The 23,544-nt window shown below is 32.8% G+C and overlaps 1 protein-coding gene across 4 annotated transcripts in view; it reads right to left on the bottom strand.

Annotated features, from left to right (window-relative positions):
- PPIG (peptidylprolyl isomerase G) overlaps positions 1-23,544 on the bottom strand; it is a 37,356-nt gene that overhangs the window by 4,978 nt on the left and 8,834 nt on the right. For all 4 annotated transcript variants that reach the window (XM_015247718.3, XM_031678384.2, XM_031678382.2 and 1 more), the window contains exons 2-13: positions 22,697-22,744; positions 22,296-22,373; positions 22,127-22,201; positions 21,412-21,519; positions 20,757-20,801; positions 19,577-19,664; positions 15,328-15,357; positions 15,097-15,236; positions 4,233-4,449; positions 3,282-3,449; positions 1,780-1,867; positions 184-320 (exon numbers count right to left, since the gene is read on the bottom strand). In XM_015247718.3, the coding sequence (XP_015103204.1) occupies positions 184-320; positions 1,780-1,867; positions 3,282-3,449; positions 4,233-4,449; positions 15,097-15,236; positions 15,328-15,357; positions 19,577-19,664; positions 20,757-20,801; positions 21,412-21,519; positions 22,127-22,201; positions 22,296-22,356 (1,157 nt within the window). In that variant the 5' untranslated portion in view covers positions 22,357-22,373; positions 22,697-22,744. The remainder of the gene's footprint in view (positions 1-183; positions 321-1,779; positions 1,868-3,281; positions 3,450-4,232; positions 4,450-15,096; positions 15,237-15,327; positions 15,358-19,576; positions 19,665-20,756; positions 20,802-21,411; positions 21,520-22,126; positions 22,202-22,295; positions 22,374-22,696; positions 22,745-23,544) is intronic.

Below are 23,544 nucleotides of genomic sequence, written 5' to 3'. Positions count from 1 at the left end.
AAAAAATGAAGAAAAAAAGTTTTGGGAAAACTTTATTAGGAAAAGAATGGTATCCATTATTAACTAAAATGATATTCTACTTAGGGTATTCAGAAACAATTGAAATGGCTTTAAATAATAACTTTATGCACAATAGTTAAAAAAAATACTTGTTACTACATTTGAAATAGAGTTAAATCTTACTTATCCCCTTTGATCCATCTTTCACCACTTGATACCCTCATTCTTTGAGCTCTCTGCATCTCTTGCCTCCAATGTGGAGGAGTCTCACTACGTCTGAAACGATCCCTTGATCTGGATCTAGAAGGGGTTCGATAACGCTTAAAAAAATAAAGAGGGGAAAAAATTAACATATAAAAATATAAAAAGCATTACAACAATCATGAAAGTGTACATATTTCTAGGTTCTAAAAAAATGTCTGACATTTCCATGCCCTCTACAAATAACTAGAACTTCCCAATTTTCAGGCAGGAAATCAATGAAGCATGACATGGTTTTAACATCTTTGCTTTCATTGCTAATGATATATGTGCTTATATATTCTTGTTTTAAATATTTTGGGGGTTTAGTTTTTAAAAGAGTAAATATTGATAGCTACAATCCCCATCTACAAAAGTTCTTTTGAATACACAATCATTTTTAAGAAGGGAAAGAAGTTCTAAGACAAAAATATTTGAGAACTGCCATGAGAATAGTTAGGAAGGCATTTATAGTTCAGAGAATATACAATCATGAATTGAACTAAGATGTTAAGAGTGGAACCAAAGAGAAGCAGATGGATTTCAGAGTATTTGGGAGGTTGAACTGACAGGATTTGATGATGGATAAGTTGTATAAGGTAGGAAAGATAGGGTAGAAAGAAAATGACTCTTGGGCTTCAGGTTTAAGTAACTGCACAGCTGGTGGTATCTGTCACTGAGACCAGGAAACTCAAAGAGCGTCAGATCTGAAAAGGATGTGCTTATGCTCAACACTGTATATGCTGAGTCTGAAGTGCCCATTAGGCAACTAAATGGCCATCAAATAAACCTCTGGTGCCAGAAGAGCATATGAAAAACTGACAGTTATCAGCCTACAGGGAAGCTATGAGAGTGATGAGATTGCCCAAGAGGCATATGCAGAGTGAGAAGAGTTGGAACCCTGGGGTACCACAATATTTAAAGGTCAGGTAGAGGAGTATGAACCAGCACTGGAAATTTAAGATAGACTGGCCAGAGACAGGAAGAAAATAATGATGGAAGCAAAGGGGAAAGAGTATTATGAGGAAAGAGATTAAGTAAGACAAAGACTGAAAGGGTTCACTGGATTTTGTGACATGGAGCTGACCATATAGCAAGTTCTATTTTCACCAGAATGGTAGAAGAAAAACTGAGAAATCATTCAGGAAGGAGCAGAAAGTGAAGAAATAATATACTAAACATAGCCATATTTCTTAAAAGTTTTAAAAACACAAGAAAGATACTTAAATTCTGGTAAGAATCCAGGAAAGAGAAAGAATATGAAATAAAATAAGGGTAGTTTTTTAACACAAGTAGAGACGCAGGAAGTAACAAAGGGCACAAGAAAGACCTCAATCTCATTTTATACCATGTATGTATAAGATCTATTAATATCTCATGGATTTTCAGTGTGGAAATACTAACATAAAGTTACTATAAGAAGAGAACATATAATTCAGTATCTACATCTACTCTAAATTTTAGCTACTTAAGAAGCACTCTAAAATTATTTAAGATAAATGCAATACTATCAGGATTTCTGGGAAAAGAATCACCTACCCTTGGTCCTCTTCCTTTAATTTTCCTGCCAGACCTAGTAACTAAAAGTCGCCTCTGGTATGAAGCAGGCTGGGAGTTAGGTAGATTACTAGAAGGAAGCAAAAGGAAAATTAAAACACATTATTTTATAAAAATAAATATGGAAAACATAACTTTACTGATTTGAACTATTAGTTCAAATTTAAAATCTTTCATATAATCAGTGGTTCTCAAACAGGAATGTTTTATGAATTCCTACTAGATATCTGAAAAAGTATGGGAGCGTTTTTTCACTTGTCGAATGACTAAAGGGTGCCATTGGTACCTAGTGCCCACAAGTCAGGAATGCTGAAATGTGTAAGGATGAAGAACTACTCTGCCCCCAAATGCCAACTGTGTCCTGTTGAGAAACACTGTTATACAATTATTACTAAGATGATGTTAACTTGATTGTGCTAAGGAACACAGATGAGCTCAGAGTATGCTGTATGCTGTTGAAAGAACAATTTTAAAACTGTCTCACTCTAAAGTAACTCATTATCCCACAAGCGGTTGTTCACTGGTAATAAAACTATAGTGAAGTATAATTTATGTAAATTAAGCAGACAAGATGGTCTGAATTAGCAAAATGCTTGATTAACAACATGCTTTATAGCAAAAAAGAAACTTTATTTTCAAATAGTAATGAGTTTAATTTAATTAGCACTAACAATGTTCACGTAAGTTACACTTGAAAGCTCATTCTAAAGTAGTTCAAATACTGTCTCCATAACATTCACTTCCTTAGAGACATTCTTTCCTAATAATTGAGGAAAAATAAACTCGAGCCAATCCATCAAAATTACCCCAAGTTTCAAATCACTAAGATTTATTTTTATATTTCTACTGTGTTGTGAAAGTATAGGGTGAATTCTCAGGATTTTATCACCTTTATGTTATAACAACATATTCCTGATCATAAGTAAGAGAATGATGTCCATCTTTTTTTCTATTTTGGGGCATAATTATTAAAATGATTCATAAAGAACTAATAGAACTATTAATACTAATAAATGTGAATTTATGTAGAGAAATTTCAAAGTACTTGAGTATGATATCAATTTGCATTACCACAATATTATAAATCAGGCAAGGAAAAGAACATTTTCCTCCTATTAGACAAACTGAAAAACAAAAGTTCTTACTTCCTTAAAAGCTTAATGTATACAAGTAACAGAGTAAAATAGTTATCTTGTTTTAAATGGAATTTGTTTGGAAAGACACTTAACATATCTTTTTGCCATTTGTAGTGCTTTTTTTTTTAAGTAACTTTTACTCAAAATCTGTTTGAATTAAGTCAATTTATTTTTTCAGCTAGTCAGTTAGCAAAAAGGAGCTTTGCTAACATCTTATTAAAATATTTTCAATCCTGGGACAAGGTCACCAATGAAATCTTGTCTAAAATAAGTAAAAATAGTTTAAAAAAGAGAAAATTCTATGGTAGAGAATGTAGGGCACTCTGTAAGAGAAACACATTCACATACCACTCTCTCTCTCTTTCTCTCTCCCTGTTCTTCCTCTCTTTTTCATCAGCTTTAGGAGGACTTTTTCTCATTAGGAATCTGTTTTCAGGTATAGGTGGGATCTCTTCTGGACGGACAGTAGACTGGGGTTGTGCTTCAAGATTTTCAGTCTCACTTTCACTAGATGCACTTAAGAAAAACACACAAAACAAGTTCCATTTGGTTATTATGTACCTACTTCAATTTTCCTACCATTGGTATTTCTTTCCTTTATAATATGTACAATATAAACACCACCCTGTCCCCCATCCTTGACCAAAGATGCAATTACATGGGGAAAATATTCATTCCTCTGACAAACTAACCAAGCGAAAACCAAAACCAAATGTTTTTGTTAGACGTTTTCAAAAATTAATATCCAATAAAATGGAACCAAAATAAGATACTCTATGGGCAATGCACCGATAAATTTAAAATACTTTAAAATATAAGCAAAAGGATTAGCTGCTTTAGAGGCAATAGGCATATAAAGACAAGTTTTAGTACAAACACAGATTATTGCAGACAAAACAGAAAAAAAAGTAAATATACTGATATTATGTCTTCTACTCTTATGTTACAAAGGACAAAAAAGCAACTGAGACTGTTACAGAAAATAAGGAAAACAATCACTCATTTTCTATAATCCTTATCAATCTTATATTCCTTCCATAAAATACAAACCTATGTAACCAAAAGCATCATATCACTGAGTTCAGACAAAATGAACTGAATGGTTTTGTCAAAAATTAAAAGTACCCAAATTTAATCTATAGACTATAGAATATCAAAATGGTCCTATACATCATGCTGTGAAATACTTCTCACTATTTTAATGTTCCCATATAACTGACCAAAAGTCTCAGTAAGGTTATATACAAAAGAGAGGGGAATTAGAATATAAAGCAAGCCCAGTAAAAGTGTAATCAAGACCTTTTCTTGCTTTTCTTTCGCTTCTTCTTTTCTTTCTTATGTTTACGGGAATTTTTCCTATGTTTCTTTTTTCTTTTCTTGGATTTCTCTTCAGAAGCACTTTCAGAATCAGAAGAATCAGAAGAGGACTGAGAATCGCTTGAGCTATCTGAGTCACTGGATGATGATGATGATGATGATGATGATGATTTATGCCTTTTCTTTTCTTCTTTCTTAGCTTTAATAAAAAGCAAAAGAGTTTGGTCAACACTTTTAAGAAAAACTTTGTTAAGTGGAAATTTAGATTTTGTGCAGATTCTCAAAGTCCAGTATTTAACACTTTGCTCATCCAGCTCTTTGATCTGAGGGGTACGGAAAGGAGTTAAGAGTCAGGATTAGAATCCAGATCTTCAAATTCATGGGCCAGGGTTACACCTATTGAGCCAAAGAATTCTGGAAAAGTAATAGATAAGTCTAAAATACTAAACTAAATTAATTTCAGGAAACATCTGAATAACACAGTTTTTAAAAAGCACAGAAAGAACAGTCAAGAGTCCCAAGTTCTAATTTCTTTGTAGTTTTCAACTTTTTTCTATTACTATCAAGATTGGAAATAGAACTGTAGGAAAGAAATAATAGAAAAAATACTTAGCATAAACACAGTAAGATAAAAAATACGATTCCATTGGCATGGGCTTATCAATGCCTGAGTATTCCTCTAATGATTAAGAAATTTAGCTATAGTTGAAGAGCAGACAGTGGGTAGTCGTAGTCATCTGCCAAAAGGGGTCTCTACAAAAAGTAATTTCAAGTTTAAATTTTATTTTCACTTAAGGAAGTTCAATTTTAAAAGGGGCCCCAAAACTCAAATGCTTTAAGGACTAGAAAACTAACACAAATAGGTGAAGTTACACTAGTTGTAATACAACAGGAAGTTGAAGGAAGATATGTCAGATTGGATAGGGCCTGACCTATCTAATAGTATTCTAATTCAAATCATGATGGACTTAAAGGAGTCAATTCAACAATCCGATTTAAGAATGAGCAGAGGACCTGAAGACATTTTTCCAAAGAAGACATACAGATGGCCAACGGGCACATAAAAAGATGCTCAACAACACTAATCATCAGGGAAATGCAAATCAAAACCACAATGAGATATCACCTCATATCTGTCAGAATGGCTATCATGAAAAAGGCAACACATAACAAGCATTGGTGAGAATGTGGAAAAAAGGGAACATGCATGCAATGTTGGAGGGAATGTAAATTGGTAGGAATAGCATGGAGGTTCAAAAAGTTAAAAACAGCACTGCCATACGCCCCAGCAATTCTACTTCTGGGTATTCATCCAAAGAGAACGAAAACACTAATTCTAAAAGAATATGCACCTCAGTGTTCACTGCAGCATTACTTACAAAAGCCAAGATATGGAAGCAAACTAAGTGTCCACGAATGGGTGAGTGGATAAAGAATATGTGGTGAGAGCGCACACACACACGTGCGCACACACGCACAGAGGAATATTAGTAATAAAACTGAAAGGCAGTCCTACTATTTGTTACAACATGAATGGACCTAGAGGGAAGCATGCTAAGTGAAATAAGTCAGACATGAAGACAAATACTATGTGATTTCACTTATATGTAGAATCTAAAAAACAAAACAAATGAATAAACATAACAAGACACAAACAGACTCAAAGACACAGAGAACAAACTAGTGGTTACCAGGCCATAGGGAAGTGAGGGGATGGGGAAATAGGGGAAGGGGATCAAGAGGTACAAATGTAATGCAGAGCATAGGGAATACGGTCAGTAATACTGTAACACCTCTGTGTCATGACAGACAGTAACCAGACTTATTATGGTGATCATTTTACACTGTATAAAAATATCAAATCACTGTGTTGTATACCTAAAACTAACATAGTATTTTAAGTCAATTATGCTTTAATTTAAAAAAGAAAAAAGTGAATTCAGGCCAAAGGTAGGACAATATTGATACACAGATAACTACAATAAGCTGGAACACATCAAATATGTATAAGAAAAGCAGGATAAATACTTTATATTTTATTTACAAATACCAGTAAAATTTTCCTGTATGACCTATACCACTGGCTACCCAAACAGCAGATAAAGAGAAGATGCTCTTTATCAAAACTATTCCAGGAATAAATGAAGAAGGAAGTATAGAGTTAGAATATCACTATTTTACAACTCCTGAGGCTGACTACCAAAGGCTGCTGCAGAAATCAGAGACAACCTGTCCTAAGTGACTTCTGCTCTCTCATTAGAAGGAATTTAAAAAATCAAAACTGCACCTGATCAATTTTCCAGACCTAACTACAAAGTTGTATGAAATAGAAGCACAGAAGGAACACACTACATAACAACAAGTACACAACCAGTAAAATTCAGTATATGCAATAATGGGAAACACTACAGGACAAATGACCTAGATTGTTCAATAAATCTAAAGAAACCATAAAAGGAGATGGTGGGGGAATCTATTAAAAACAAAAACAAATAAAAAAGAAATCACAACACCAATCCCAGTATTTGAACCTGATTTGGATTCAAATTCAAACATCAAAAACTTAACATTAACAAAACAATCAGAAATTTGAACACTGTAAGGACTTTCGATATTTAGGAATATGTGTTTATCTATCTGCATATGATTATGGTATTTTTAAGTCATCTTTTAGATATAATTAATAAAATTATTTATGAATAAAATGTTATGTCTAGAATTTCCTTCAAAATAATAGGAAATGGAGAATTGGCCAAGGGTCGGTAACATTAGATTGGCCATGAAGTAAATGTTGAAGCTAAGTAATGAATATGAGTGTTTTGTTATACTATTTCAACTACTTCTGTGTATATTAATATTTTCCATAAGTAAAAAAATCAAAAAGGACAAAGAAAATACAACTTTGGACTGACTGTTGTCTGTTTACAGATCTTAATTGAGAGGGTTAACACCTGGTTTGTAACCCTTCCATTCACCTCAGGAACACCTAAGGATTTGGAACTTGGCCAAATCATTCTCGAGGCTAAACTCAGAATTTATGAGTGTCCTGGGTCCAAGATAAATGAGAATCTGGCTGAAGTTACTATGTACTTGACCAAGGGCTTGCAGTTCACTGTCAAGATTGCTTTTCTAGTACCAATGAGATGCTGCTGCACTGGAGAATGGGAACAAGGTATAAAAAAAAAGCTGAAGGGACCTTAGAGGTAACAGCTTCATTGAATTAAGGCAGTCCTTCCTCACCCAGTCATGTTCCCCAGTAAAAATATCTAAGACCACATAATATGCAAGCAAAATAAAAATATTCCACATAAGCACAAAATACAGCTGTTAAAATCATTGATAAAAAATAGTAATACTTTACCCTATGATTAACAAAGCTTTATTTGCCAGCTCCAATTTATATTTATTTTGCATTGGGATTCTTATGAGAAATACATTGCAGCTGGTTTCCTTAAAAAGCAAGCCATTTTCCCCACTAAATATGTTAAATACATGCCAAATAACCATTTATATTTAGTTTTCACATCACTTTTCATGTAAGTATTTGAGCAAAGCAAGATATCACAACAACATGGAAGTCCAGAAAGAGATTTTAATTATTCTTACAGTAAGATAATCACCTGAGTATCATATGATATCATCTATAAAAGGAAATAACTGTATTTTAGGAAAGATGCTTTGGAAGAGAACTTGGAAAGATGCTTTGGAAGAGAACTTAGAAAGCTCTAAGCTTGAAAAGGTTCCCCCTTTTCATGTTTGTCAATATTATTTTTGAATGAAATTTAATTTACATCTCTTGTTCCTATAAATCTGCTCAAAAAAGAAAAAGATAAAATGACTGAGAAATAGAAGCTAAAGAATAGAAGGATAAAAAGGCAAAAAACAGAGACATACAATTTCAACATTAGCCTTAATAGAATGTAGCTTGAGTTTCAAAATTTGTGTTAATTTAAATATTAAAATATGATTTAGGCATACTGTGAATCTGACTGAAATTTTATCCTTCTCAGATCAACAAGTATGTTTAACTGAATAGTAAATAGGTACATATTCAACATGATGCCAGGACATGGAGAAAAAGAATCGTAGCTTATATGGGGAAGGAAATCCCATAGGAAAATGTGATGGAAAGTTGTGTGCCCTGCCCTCACAGAGTTTATCATCTATTTGGAAAATAAGACCAACAAGTGTGAATTCAATGGAAAACAGCATCTGAAAGTATACACTAAGTTGTAATAAATTTTCTAGAAACTCTGACTATAAACTGTACATGGATTTAGAAGTGAGTAAGGTCAATAAGGACAACGGTAAAGTAGAAAGGCTTTGGAGAAGTACATCAGTTCTTCTATTACCAAACATACGTGTTTCTATAAATCACTGTGCTGTGAAAACCCACACAATAAAAACCACATGGGTTATGGGAAGAATGGGGCTGGGGCACAAAACTCAAAAATTCATCAGCGGCACAGTAAAGTAGTGGAAAGAGGGTGATATAAAATTAGATGGAAAGTTTTCATAGGAGACTATGCTTAGGTATGGCTCATAACACAAGTGATGAAACGAGGTAGCTTAGTAGATGTCTGAGATATGTGTATGTGTGATTTTTGTGTATTCTTGAAAAGCTGTTCTATTGGGTAAGGTTTACTGCACTCACATAGTATTTCTTGTAGACAAGAGCGTGCATAGGCAAAGGTTGAAACTGATGTGATCAAATTGTTTTCCAATATACCAACTGAATGGAACAAATGCATGTTTTCAAAATAAGCAGTATAGCAGAACTGACTATATTAGGATTTGAAACAGGGGCAAGAAAAAGTAGTGTGCAGTAGTATCTGTAAGAGTACTTACAATGTGCTAATAAGCACTGAACAAAGCCCTTAAAAGATGTAATTTAAGGATAAGTAGATTCTGGATGTAAAGGGGAAGATTTTTACATCAGATGAAAAGCTTGAGGAAAGGAATGGAGCAATTCCCAACAAGATGGAGTAGATTCAAATCTCCCTAACCTCCTGCTACGTATAAAGAGAAACCCTAGACATAACACAAGGAACAAACGTTAAGACCCTGAAAGGAAGACCGAAGGCAGAGTGGCCAGGTATCTCTGGATTTGAGGATGACATGGTGATTTTAAATTTGCCTCTTATACCTAGACTTCATGCTGGAGAAGCCTGAAACTTAGAAGTGCCAATGGGCACAGGTTTTTTAAAGCCCCAAGAAGAGCCTGCTCTGTCCCGACAAAGAACTAGAAAAAAGATTGTTTAGCAGAACAAAAAATTTGTTACCAGTACCTGCTCTACTCTAAGGAAACACTAAGGAAAAAAATTAAAAGTTCACCCACTCCCTCTTGGCTGTATCAGCAGAGACAAAGTAGAGAACTTGGTTTCCAATATCCGCCTGTCCCCCTCACCCCATAAGAACAAGCAGTGCTGCCCTTCCCTTGCTAGAGTGATGTCAATGGAGACAAAGTGGGAAACCTGAGCTTCAACTCATCTCACTGCACTGGCAGGTGGCACAGATTTCAGAGAGGAGGAATCTAGAGAAAAAGATTCTTTAAATTTATATATGAAGTCCTGGGGAGACCTCCAAGTGAAATTGAACATAACTAATATAGCAAAACGTTGGAGAATTAAACTAGTGTTGAATAGCATCCATGTTTTCAGATAGGCCCTTGGGCAGCATACAAATGAAGCAGACCACAACAATACTGCAAGGGCTCTGGAAACTGAGTTATCACTGAAACCACAATTCACAAAAGTAGGCCAGGACTTACATGCTATATATAAGGCAACTGCCTGCTAAAATAGAAAATATAAACAGAATCCAGAGTTTCATAACATACAATACTTAAAACGTCCCCCACAAAAAAGTCACTAATAATTCCAAGAACCAGGAAAATCCCAACTTAAGTGGAAAAAAAAAAAAAAGACAATCAAAAGATGTCACACCCGAAGACTCATATGTTGGAATTAACAAGGATTTTTAAAAAGCCATCTTAAAAATGCTTCAACAAGCAATCATACACAAATGCAAAAATAGTTAAAAAAAAATCTCAGGAAAAAAGAAAAGATATAAAGTACCAAAAGGAATTTAAGAACTGAAAAGTACAATGATAAAATAACTGAAATAAAAACCTTACTAAATGTGCTCTATATCAGAGTGGGGATGACACAGGAAAGTGTTAGCAAAGCAAAGACAGACCAATAGAAATTACCCAATCAGAACACCAAAGAAAATACAAAAACAAACAAAACATGAGCAGAGCCTCAGAGACCTGTGGAATAATAAAAAAAAAGATCTAACATTTGAGCTATTAGAATTCCAGGAGAAAAATTTGAAACTGAAAAAACTTTTAAAATAATGATGCCAGAAAATTTCCCACATTTGGCCTAAAGTACAGACCTACAGACAGATTCAAGATACTAAGCAAACCTCAAACAGGATAAACTCTAAGTAATCTATACCAAAACACATCAGAATCAAACTTCTAAAAACAAAGAGAAAAATACTGAAAGTAGCTGGAGAGGAATAACACATTACCTACCTATAAGGGAACAATGATTTGAATGACAACAGAGTTCTCATTTGAAACCAGAGGCCAAAAGGAAGTGGCCTAACACCTTTTTACTTGCTGAAATAACTGTCAACCCAGATTTCTATATCCAGTGAAAATACCCATCATGAAAGAAAGGGAAATAAAGACATTTCCAGAAAACTAAGATAGTCTGTTGCCAGCAAATCTACCTTTAAAAAAATGGCTAAAGGACATTCACCAAACAAAAGGAAATAACAGGAGACTTGGAATTGCAGAAAGGAGTAAGAACAATAAAATGAGTAAAAATAGAAGATAAAGAAATTAACAATCATAAAAATAGAAGATAAAGGAATTAACAATCAGTTGATATAAAACTATCATTAGGCTGGCAAAGATTAAAGAGTTTGACAATATGTGGTTTGGAAAGGGTACAGGGAAATTAACTCTCCTGTATTTTAGTGGCAGTGTCTACCAACATTACAAATGCATGAACCCTATAATCTGTTAATTCCATTTCTATGAATTTATTTTACATGATCAACATTAACATACATGTAAAATGATAAACAAAATGTGGGAATGGGAACTGATGGGTGGAGATGAGAAGAAGACTTTTCACTATCCTTTTATGCTTTCTACATTTTGAATAAAATGAACACATTAACTTAAAAATTGAAGTAATTTTAAAACTTCCAAATCTCACAACTGTCTTCATTCCATTCTCCAAAAACCCCACTTCCTGCCTAACCATTTACATGAAATCTATTTCAGAGTATTATTTACAAGCATACAACTATCCTTAAGAGAAAACGAAAAAGAAAAAAAAAGGATAAAATGAAACAGTAGTGCAAGCAAAACCACAATGCAAGTTAAGAACCATAATCGATGAAAAGGATTACAAAGAACACTTTTAAACTCTTGGGCCACTTCTGGTTAGTTTATTTTAGATTATTTAGATTATGAAGTTTGCTTATCACTTTGTAAAAGAATTTCCCAAACCTGTTCACTGACCTTTGTTGGTACGGGTAAAACTACTGGGTACTGACTTTACTAGTATGATGTTAAGGTGAAAAAAACTTCCAGAACATTGTACTTGTAAAAGAAAATACTGCCTTACTAGTTTTTTGAGAGCTATAAATTTTGTACCAATGGATTTCACAAGAAATCTTTATACTGGAGAAAACTTCTAAGCCATCATAAAAATGAGATTTGAAATAAAGAATAGAACTATTCCTAAAATAAACCTCTTCTAGATGTTTTTATTTCAAATTTTTGAACAGTTTCCTCTTTTGAATAGTTTCTAAGTTTAACATCCCACTATTTTCCAGAAAAAGTGCCATCATCATGGCTCTTAATTCCAGAATAAGGACACTGAAATGGAATCCTGTCACCATACAATTGAGTCTTTGATGTGCTTTTCCACTGTTTCCTGAGTACAAGATTCACCAGCTGCTTCCTCTATTGTGCTCTTCTTTCTGTACTGCCAGTTATTTGTTTTCTACCACATATACCATTTATTGCCACGTTACCACAACTCAGCACTTGTGACTCTATGTACTCTGTAATATATCACTGGCCCCATATCTTACTGCATGGCATGGTGGACAGACTTCTCTTTAACAACTGCAGCCAACTCTAAAGAGACCAGCATTACCTGAGATTATGCCAACTACTGAAAAAAACAGGAAGTACCTTAATCAATGTAGTGGTTTTGTGGTCTGTGTTCTATCCTCCACTCTGCCCCTTGATAGCCTCTACAGGGATGCAGTTTTGATTAGCCTCCAGTGTTCCACCTCTGCATCTGTTGGAAGGATCTTCCCCTTGACTCTGAACCTTCTTAGGCACATTCAAATATTCACAAAAAGTATAATTTCTAATCTCACAACAGCAAAGGGAGAAAGGCCCAAGAAGATTGCCCAGACTCACCAAGACCATATACAGGTGGGCCCAGACAGTCAGATTTCTTCAGAAGTCTTTTTGTTTTCTTTCAGGAAGTTAGAAAAAGAAAAAAGAAGATTCTGTATTTATTTCTTTTTAAACTGTGGTGTGTATGTCTCAAACAAGGTTTTAAATAGAACAGCACTGTGTTGCATAAAGCTTTTTGACTGTCTCCAATTAAAAATTGTAAGGAGGCGATTTATCAAACTTACAAATTGGATGTAAGACACAGCTCTGCCTAAAAAAAAGATTATATAGATGCACAACAAAATCCATTCTGACCAATGCTTTAAATGGTAACTGAAGGACTGTAAGGTAACAGGTGTCAAACTGTGTGACCTCAAACTTAAAAGATCTTTTCCTCTTTCCACAGTGTGATCCAGAACAGAGCAGGCATGGAAGGTATGGCTCAAAACAAATTTCATCTTTTCAATAACTCCTGGGCCCACACTAAAACGGGCCAATCTCCCCCAATTGATGAAACTGATCAGGGCAAGGTATCTTCCTTAGTATGAGTTTGAGGAACACATACTAGAATGCTACATCAACTCTCAGCACAACTTCCTGGCCCCAATAGCATGGGCAAAATTATCATTTATCACTTCAGGTGAAAATACATTATAAAGACATAATAATACTCATTCACTTTCTCATCCTTTCAGCAAATATTCAAACACTAACCATTTAGTACCAAAAGAATCTTTACATCAAATTTATTAGATAGTCTACAGTCACTTTTATGGTTTAAGATGTAAACCTTTTAATGATCTTGATCTCTTTCTAAGTATGTAAACCACACAGCATCCTTAACTTTTATAAGCAGAGAATAGGTCCTAATACAAAATCCTTAAAGACTACAAAACATAAGGAAAAAAAAAAACCCAGTTAAGTACAGAATAAAAGATGAAGATTTCCTAGATGACATGGGAAGAAACAATACCCTAAATCAAAATATTTCAATTGTACCAACAACACTTTGAAGAATTAAATAGCAACAAGTTCAGGGTCTAAAATGTGCAAAAAATAACACAGACTGCATTTTAGTTTTCATTTTTTTAAAAAAGGTAAGATACTCAATATCTCATTCTTTCTGAATCATCATGAACACAACACACACATAACTATTGTTCGTAAGGATAGAAAGCCAGACTCATGAACATCAAGAAGTTAATTAAACAGTCCCATTATGAGCTGCAGCATATTCCTGCAATGATTTACAAGGTATATATTTGATGCCATAACAGAGAAGAAAATGATATCATCAGAATCTAAGTGGAATGCAGAGAAAAAAAAAATTCAAAGTAAGCCTTCTCCATGACTATCTTGGGTCTTCTTAAATTAAAGCAAAACAAAATGTGCGTATTTCTAAATGTTACAAAGAGCGTTATCAGTATACCTAAAACTTGAAAGCAGAATGTTGTACTTAGGGCATTCAACTTTGGAAGGAATATTAAAAGACTTTAATGAGTTAGTAACACCTAAAAGAGAAAGCTCCAGAGGTGGAGCCAGTAAACTTGGGCTTGAGGCCTACTTAGTTCCCTGATGTAGTAGATAACAAATCTCCTTGACTATATCCGTAAAATGAGTGAAGTAATACTATAAGAGTCTTGTGAGGATAAGAAAAGATTACAGATGATTCTCACATTTGTTAACCATGAAAAACCATGAGGTATTGATATTATTTGTTATTTCCTAGACTTTTAAGAATAGAAAGAATAGGTCACTTTAATATTTTATGGCTTTCTACACAGGTTTAAGGTAATCTCACCTCATTACTTTTAGAGTGCGAGACTCAATATCTATAATAAACAGTAGCAGTCACATATTTCATATATAATATAAAGCCTTAAAATATTTACTTAAAACCAAGTTCTTACAATTTTAGATAATATCGTATCTAATCTACCAGTCATGTTAACTTCAAATTTTCTCATCTAAGTAAAAGAAGTTTCTCAAACACTTCAGATGCTTCTGAATCAAAGCATTGCATGAAGGGGAAATAATTTACTCCAGTACAGTTTCTTAGTCTATGTTAATCTCTTCAGTTGTCATCCTCCTCCCACTGTCTTTTTCCCTAGAAAAGTATTTATTTACCATATTATTTAGACACCTACACTTTTGAAAAAACCCCAAAAAACCAAAGTGGAAACAGAAGGACCAGTCACCGCAAATTAATAACAAGGAAAGCTAAGCAGGTCTATGTTAATGAACAGAATATGAAGTAAGATAAAACACAATTAAAAACACAAAAATATGTTTTAAAACACAAAACTTCATGTTTATATTCACTTTAGTGTAAATTTCATGCCAACTAATTAAGAGTGTCTCTGTCTGTTTTGTATGCATAAGTTATCAGAAATATATACTTGTTTTTACCTTTAGATTTGGGAATTAGCTCTCCACAACTGAGTATCCGCACCTCAGCAAATGGTTTGCTAGCTGCATCTGTTTTCTGGTTTTCTATCTCTCTTACAACTTCTTGACCAGAAATCACTTGCCCAAAAACAACATGATGCCTAAAGAGTCAAGTAAAGATAATTAAATAAAAGCTTCTTATTTTAATATTAATTTAAAATAGGTTTTGAAATAAATTAAAATAACCTTTACCCATCTAAATGAGGAGTTGGTTTCGTTGTTCTTTTGGAAGTCATCGGACAGAAGAATAAAAATAAAGTCAGAGAAAAATAAAGTTAGCATCTCTAAAAAGGAAAAGAAAATAACTGCATTGGAAACAAAGTAGCAAACAAAGAATCATATGCTCTTTTAACATTACAGAATTTTATATACCTTAAGTAGAACTGAATGTAAGATGCTTTCCACATATTTTCAAAAACTTGTTCTGATGATAAAAGGAATACCTACACATGTTGAAAACTTACATGAAATTAAAGCTGACACTTTGATGTTATTTCTATCCATCCATGTTTCTTGCATATGACTGAGTCCTTACTGAATATTCATGGTTGCACAATGTTCCACTGTCTGAACATATAATTATCAAACCATTCCACCAGTTTATGAGTTTAACAACAGTGCTTATCAACCTTAAATTTTAAATGATTAAAGCTTGGATCGTATTCTGATGCCCTCACATATGTGTTGGACCTGAACAGAAATGGCCTATACAGTGTTTACAAATTTTTAAATTAGCTCCCAATATTTAAAATTTTGGATACTTCTACATAAAAATCCAAATTCAAGATCTTTTTGAAAAAACTGGAAGACGCAGCACCTCGCATGTGGCAATAGTTGGTCAGGCTGAGTATCCGTGTCTTCTCTAAAACAGGGATCAACGAAACAGTTTGGTTTCTTGTCCCAGCAGCCTTTACTTCCTTATGTTACTTGCCTAAGATCTATGGGCCTTTGAGTTTGTTAGCCTTAAAATAGTTAACTTCACACTGAAGAAAGAGATCTAGATTAAAAGTTTGGACAAAACCCAAAATAAGGAAAAAGTAATTTTTTCAAATCCTTTTTTCCTCCACATCAACCTTAAAGCTCTGGAGTTAAGAAAGCTGCCATTTGAGTAGCTATGAAGACATATTGGTACAACAGACTTAAGCTGGGCATTGCATAATTTTTTATTTTTAAATCTTATCAAAAAAGGTTTCTAGAAATTTGGAAGTAACATGGTTTAAGCTAAGCTTTGGTTAAAACACACACACAATACTACTGAAAAAAAATTCTAACATGTGCTGTATTTTTAAAAGTTCACTTTATTTTTAAAACTAATAACATGTTATTTCTCATAACAGCTATGATCACTTGAACTTGCTAAAACCACCTAGAAATGTAAATACCTGTATGTACACCATAGATGTAGTTGTGTTACATTCAATGTATATAATTTGTATCTAGATATAATCAATCCTCACTTCATAGATTATGTATTTGCCTGTTGGCTTACTCACTAAAATTTATTTGTAACCCCTGAACCGATACTTTCAGTGCTTTCATGGTCACTCTCAGATTAGTGAGAAAATGTTGATGAAGACGTGGAAAAACTAGAACTATTATACAATGCTGGTGGGAATGTGAAACAATGCAGCCATTGTGGAAAATAGTTTGGTGGTTCCTCAAAGAGTCAACCATAGAATTACCATATGATCCAGCAATTCTACTCCTGGGTATACATCCAAAAGAACAGAAAACAGGCATTCAAACAAATATATGTATGCCAATATTCACTGCAGCATTATTTACAACAGCCAAAAAGTGGAAACAACCCAAATGTCTACCAACAGATGAATAAGGATAAACAAAACGTGGTATGTACACATAAAGGAATATTATTCAAAAATAAAAAGGAATGAAGTTCTGATACATGTTATATAACATGGATGAACCCTGAAAACATGCTAAGTGAAACAAGCCTGACACAAAAGGACAAATATTGTATGATTCCACTTACATATCTAGAATAAGCAAATTCATAGACAGAAAGTAGAATAAAGGTTACCAGAGGCTGAGGGGAATGGGAAATGGTTAGTCTCTGAAATGATGAAATTGTTTTGGGAACAGCGGTGACAGTTGCACAGCATTGTGAATATAATTAACACCATCGACTGTACACTTACAAATGGTTAAAATAAAAATTTTATGTTACTACAATAAAACATTTTTTAAAAAAAGATTAAAAACTGAAGTTGTTTCCTTTAAAAAACAACAGAATACAGAAGAAGTAAAGAAGTGTTATCTAGAAGTGAAAAGAGGTCAGGAGAAATAAACACTTGGAAGATTCTGAGAATATACATGAAGGATGATATAAATTTAACATGGGGTTTTGGTTAGCACAGGAAGGATTTTACTTTAAAAAGGGAAAATAAATAACACTCAGTGTTGCTGAGGATCTGGTGAAATTGGCACTACTGCTGACACTAAACTACACACTCCCTTTTAGAAGTCAATGTAGCACTATATATGAAAAGCTTTAAAAATGTGTAAATATTTCACTAAGTAAACGTCAGCATCTTATATAAAAGAATTTAAAAAATGCATCAAACAACAAGTACACTATGTTCATCACAGCAGCTTGAAAACAAGAAGCAAAACAAATGCTCAAAAATAGGATTAAGTAAATAAAGCTACAGTACAAACAATGGGTTAACATGTACTATTAAAATGTTAATTCATGTTTAGTGATGAACAAAGATTTGTATTATATCCAAAAGTTGTTTATAGTATATGCAACATACTACCTACATTTTTATTAAATGGAAAGATGCTCTGGGGATAGGACTGTTTTTCTCCTTTTTATCTATGTCCTAATTCGCCTACAATAAATGTGTATGTTTTTATTTAAAAAAATCAGAAAGATCCATATATAGGCAATTGGCTGAATAAACTACAGTATATACACATAACAGAGTACCATGCATCTGCAAAAAAAAAAAAAATGAGAAAGATCTCTATGGACTGATACGGAGTAATTTCTAGGATATATCTTTAAGGGAAAAGAACAAAACATTATATATGTATACTATCTACTGTGTAAGAAAAAAGGGAAAACAAGAAAATATAATATGTATCTGTGCTTATGTCTGTAAAAAGAAATACAGAAAAATCAACCAGAAGCTAATGAGGTTGGTTACTAACATGGATAGGTGGTGAAAAAAATGGGGGAATGGGAATGGAATGCAGTTAGGTGGGAATGATACTGCAGGTATTCTCTTTGTTTTGATTCTTGGAATCATATTGTTTTATAAACTTAAAAAACAAACAAAAAACCTGAGAGGGAGAATAAATGAAATATAATCAGAAACTAATGAACCTAACATATTTTGAGTCAAAAATTATAAGAAATTTACATCAAAAAGTAGTAATCCAAGTCATTTTTAAACATGATAATTTAACTTTATACTCTCAGCCTAAAGATAGAAATAGCTATAAATAAATAGTGAAATCTAGTTAGTAGGTTGCTTTTCACAGTGGTTTGGGTGGCAATTTAAAATCTAGAATACAACAAATGAGTAGAAATTTTAAACACAATGGGAGGCAGGTTTCTCACTGTTGAAAGGAGTTACAAATATCAAATAGGAAAACACTAGAATACAATAATTCACATGGTGTTGACAGATTAAGATCTTCTGAGGCCAAAAGAGTTTATGGTTGTTGAAGAGAGAAAATCTTTATTCAAGGGACATGACCAAAAATATGAATTGCTAACAAGAACTCTGGTAACAATTTTAGTTAGAACTGGAAAATATTAGCAGTATTAACTTTGGGGTTTCAAATAAACTGAGTAGGCAAATTCACAAATACAGAAACTTTGAATAATGAGGCTCAACTGTATTTTACTCTTTGTAATTAATTAATTTATGAAGAAATACTCTATGCAAATATCTTGTTCTTTGTTAAAACTGCCCTCTAAATATACCATCCATAGGTAATTTTTTCCTGAATTATTACTGAGATAATTGCAAAACAGGGACAGCTCTAATTCCTTTTATATTTATTAGTTGCATTCTACTTAGGAACAGTTTTCCCTTCTCTCTTGTTATTTATTAATTTATTATTTATATTTGTGTAGACTCTTGGATTTCTATTTGATAATCTGATACTATCATTATGATGCTTCAACTTGTCCTAATTTGGGCCAGTTGGGCCAGTGGGAACCCCACCCTGCTTCAAGCTGCCTCCTGTGTCCTTTTGACAAGTCTTCATTACTTGAAAACTTTAATAGTACATTCAACACCCTTTTCAACTATTTTCCCTTCTTCAATAATTCTTTGTTCTTCCTCCTTCAAAAGTTCTCCCCCTTACAGTCCCTCTCCTATTTATTAGTGACCAGTGGCAGGCACACATGGAAATGACACACCAAAAAAGAAGTATTTTAAATCATCAGATCATAAATTCTTACATGAAGAACTGCGAACCATTTGTATCTTTCCCTCTGTTGGCCATTGACAAGAGAAATTCTTTGTTGTGTTTAACAGCAAAACTCTCATCTACAGAGAAGCAAAGTTTTCAGTTACATTACATTACACAAAGTCACATTTCAGGCATAACCTCCTTCCAAAATTTCACTCTTCTTCATATCTTGTGTTCATATCATATGCTTTTTAATAACAGACAAATTTAGATAAAAGTCTGGTTAAAAGAAAAGAGAATCAAATTTAATTAATTCCCTTACCCATCTTTTCACATTAAAATATTTCTAATGTTCAATGCCTTGCTATATAATCTAAATACTGTATCAACCCTCTTTCTTTCCATTTGTCCCTTATAATTTCTAGGAAAAAAACAATACTATTTTCTTTCTTTATTTAAATAAAAAATGAAACTCTCCCAAAAAACCAAGAGAAATAATCTAGATAGGATTCTTTTGCACTTCATCTGTTTCACTACCGAGTACAAAAAGGCACATATATTATTCTTAGTACAGAGCAGTACTCATTAATTTAACCTTTGCCACGGCATTACTTATTGCAGAGAGCAGCCTGTCTTCTAATCTTGGATTAGAATATGAGAAAAAAGCAAGTGGAATGTGAAACAAAATTTTTACTGACTCTCAAAAGTGAAAGATGGGAAATGTGAAATTAATTCCATACTCATATGTTTATATGTGAATGATCTTTCAAATGATCTTCACATTAATAAAAAAAAAATTCCAGAGAGAAAACTTACATTTGGGAAAAACATTATAGCCAAATTTAGAATATCAAAGATTTAAAAAAAATCTTTATAGTAAAATGGACCCACTAAAAATATTGATATTGTTACTAAGAAATACTGTTGAATCTCTTAATAAAGATTAAGATCAAGCTATGGAAGTTCCTATTCTAGCACAGTTCTAAAAGTTTATTATAGATCATTGAAATGTTTCAAATAACATGATGTACAAATGTCCTAAACACAAAAAAATCCTACCTTAAAAAAAACACTATCATAAAATTTTTCACAAGAAAATTAACCTCCATATTAGTTGGAAGTAGCTGGATATTAGTATATCAATAATCTTATTGATTTAACAGAGATAAATCAGACGAATAAAATATCAGAAAACATTAAAAACGCAATATAAATGTAAACATTTTTACCTTCGAAAAATCCTCCATAAATAGATTCCCCTCCTCGTCCATTTCCTAAAAGTGACAAACATGGACTTTTAGAACTGTTAAGACAGTAATCTCCTTGAAGGTGCTACCTAAACAAAATGCTTCTTACAAAGTAGGTACCTGAATGACTTTGAATCAACAGTACTCAAAGGTTCAGAGCAAATCATAAGACATTGACTGAAAGTCAATACTGACAAGATCCCAAATTACTTTTTCCCCCTATGATACAACAGTAAAAAATGTGACAAAGCCTATTAAGATATGTAGAAAAAAGAATGTTCAGATTCTAATGATGATTATGTAGGTCTTTTAACAGAAATTACTGTTTTTCAAAGTGTCTTTAAAAATACGATTTCATGCTTTTACAATAAGAAAGTAAAGTTTCTGTATTGCAATAAAGGATTACTAGTTGTGGCAAAATCAAACACAAATATTGATAGGCTACTAAGAGATGAATAGTTTTTTTTTTTAATCCAGAAGCAAATTTCTGAAATTAATTCATGCATCAAAAGTGAAATTATTTCCCACATGCTCTCTTCTTTTCATCTATATCCATGACTACTTCTAATTGTTTGACCAGGGCTGAGAAGAAAGAAAATAAATATATGATTTTCCTTCGTGGGAACTGAAGTCTTACCTTCACTGAAGTCACCACCTTGAACCATAAAATCTTTAACAACTCTGTGAAAGAGACAACTCTTATAATGTAATGGCTTCTGAGTTGATTTTCCTGTCCCCTTTTCACCTATAGAGAAGAAAAATTAATAGGCCTTTCAGTAGAAAAGAAATTAAGGAAGTAGTATTAAAGCAAAATTAATAACGAAATCCCAAGTAAAAAGAATTTTCCTACTTCTTTAATTTTGTATCTGTATGAGATGATGGATATTCACTAAACTTATTGTGATAATCATTCATGATGTATATAAATCAAATCATTATGCTGTACACCTTAACATTATACAGTGCTATGTCAATTATATCTCAATAGAACTGGAAAATTTTAAATAATTTAAAAGTTAAAAAAATTAATGATAAAAGCTTTTGTCCAGTAAAATATACCTCTTGCACTATATAAACTTCTTTAAACTATAGAATTTTCACTCCCTTCAGAAATGTTTTTAAAAAACTCATTTAAAAAGCATCCATGCTTTTTCGGTGAGTGTAGAAATCCATTTCAGATAAAATCCTATCAAGACTAGTATTTCTAAGAATTACTCTGATGTCCAGTCAATGTTGCATAATAGGCATGCTAAAAAAAGGAATATGCAGGAAGAAAATATGTTAAATAAAAAATTAAAGCAAACTGAAGTCAAATGGGACTACTATTAGGGCAAGTTAAAATGTCAACAAACCTGTACAAAGGCAACGAAAATTCTCGCATGTTTTGGGGCACACATCAGAAAATAATTCGAAGACAACTCTTCCAGCTGAAAAAGAAGGTAGTTGGTTTAAATTTCTTTCCTAACTAAAAATATTAATTATTCATGCATAAATGTTAAGTACGAACATTAATTTCCTTACCAGGTTGATTATTAATGGCGATATCAAAAAAACATCGAGGACGCTGAACCTTTATTCCCATGGCTTCAATACTTCAATCTATGAGTAAAATACAGTTTTAAGCAAACAGACTGAAACAGCAAAGATTTTTTCATAAATTTCTGGAAGGGGGGAACTCAGGGGAGCATAAACTAGAAATGTAGTCTGGATTTATTTTAAATTTACTTCCATGCCTTAAATCATATGAATTATTCCTTTCTTTTAGAGGTTAGATTACATTGTGTGAGGCAACTACAAAAGATATAAAAGGTTAAAGCCATTTTATAGTAAAATTTCTATTTTAACAGCCAAGTTTAGATTGCTACCCCAAACAGAAAATTATATTAAGTCTGTATGATTAGTGAACTAAACAGGCAGATTACCTTTAAACAGAGAAAAATGTAAGACAAACTGATTCAATCCTTTTGCTCCTAGAAAACGAAAATAAATTTTTATTAAAATGGTAGAGTTTTAAAAATAAAAACATTCAAATTTCTGCAAAATGCCAAAAATAAATCATTGCAGAAGAAAGTGAGATATTTTAACAATAGTAATATATGGGAGATTTTCATTCTGAGTGAAAGCACAACATTAAGTTTTACATATGATGCTATTTTTTGATCATGAACAATAGCCTTTACTGATATGCTAACAGACAAAAAATATCAGTAAGTGAGATACTCTATGTAATAGTTTTCTCTACATACCAGATGACTATGACTTAAGACATTCTTTTCATAAGGCATTCTTTTTATTTTAAGGACTCAGAATGTCTGAATTGTAATACTTGGTGGAGAATGACAGAGAAAGGTGAAAACTGGAAGAAACAAAGGCACTTAGTATAATTGGCACCCAAAATGATAGCCTACAAAAATGACACATCTGCTCAGAACAGAAACCAACTGAAATGTATATGCTTTTTGGAAAATACTGATATTTAAGCTGGCAGGCCAGCAAGTGTGCATGACATTTTAAATCCAGTGAAATTTTTACTGAAACAACTGTAGATTCACAGAATTACAGAGATACAGTGTTTCCCCAATGGTAACACTTTATAAAACTAGTATAACACAACTACAGCATAAAAGCTTAATGCAGATACTATCCACTTATCCTTTTTTAAATTTACTTTTAATTTTTTTAAATTGAAGTACAGTTGATTTATAATGTTGTGTTAGTTTCTGGTGTCCAGCAAAGTGATTCAGTTACACATATATATATTCTTTTTCAT

Source organism: Vicugna pacos, chromosome 5 (genome assembly GCF_048564905.1).
Source record: "Vicugna pacos chromosome 5, VicPac4, whole genome shotgun sequence".
NCBI lineage: Eukaryota > Metazoa > Chordata > Mammalia > Artiodactyla > Camelidae > Vicugna > Vicugna pacos.
Note: the sequence above shows the minus strand (reverse complement) of the source record. Positions and strands in the feature narration are given on the sequence as shown.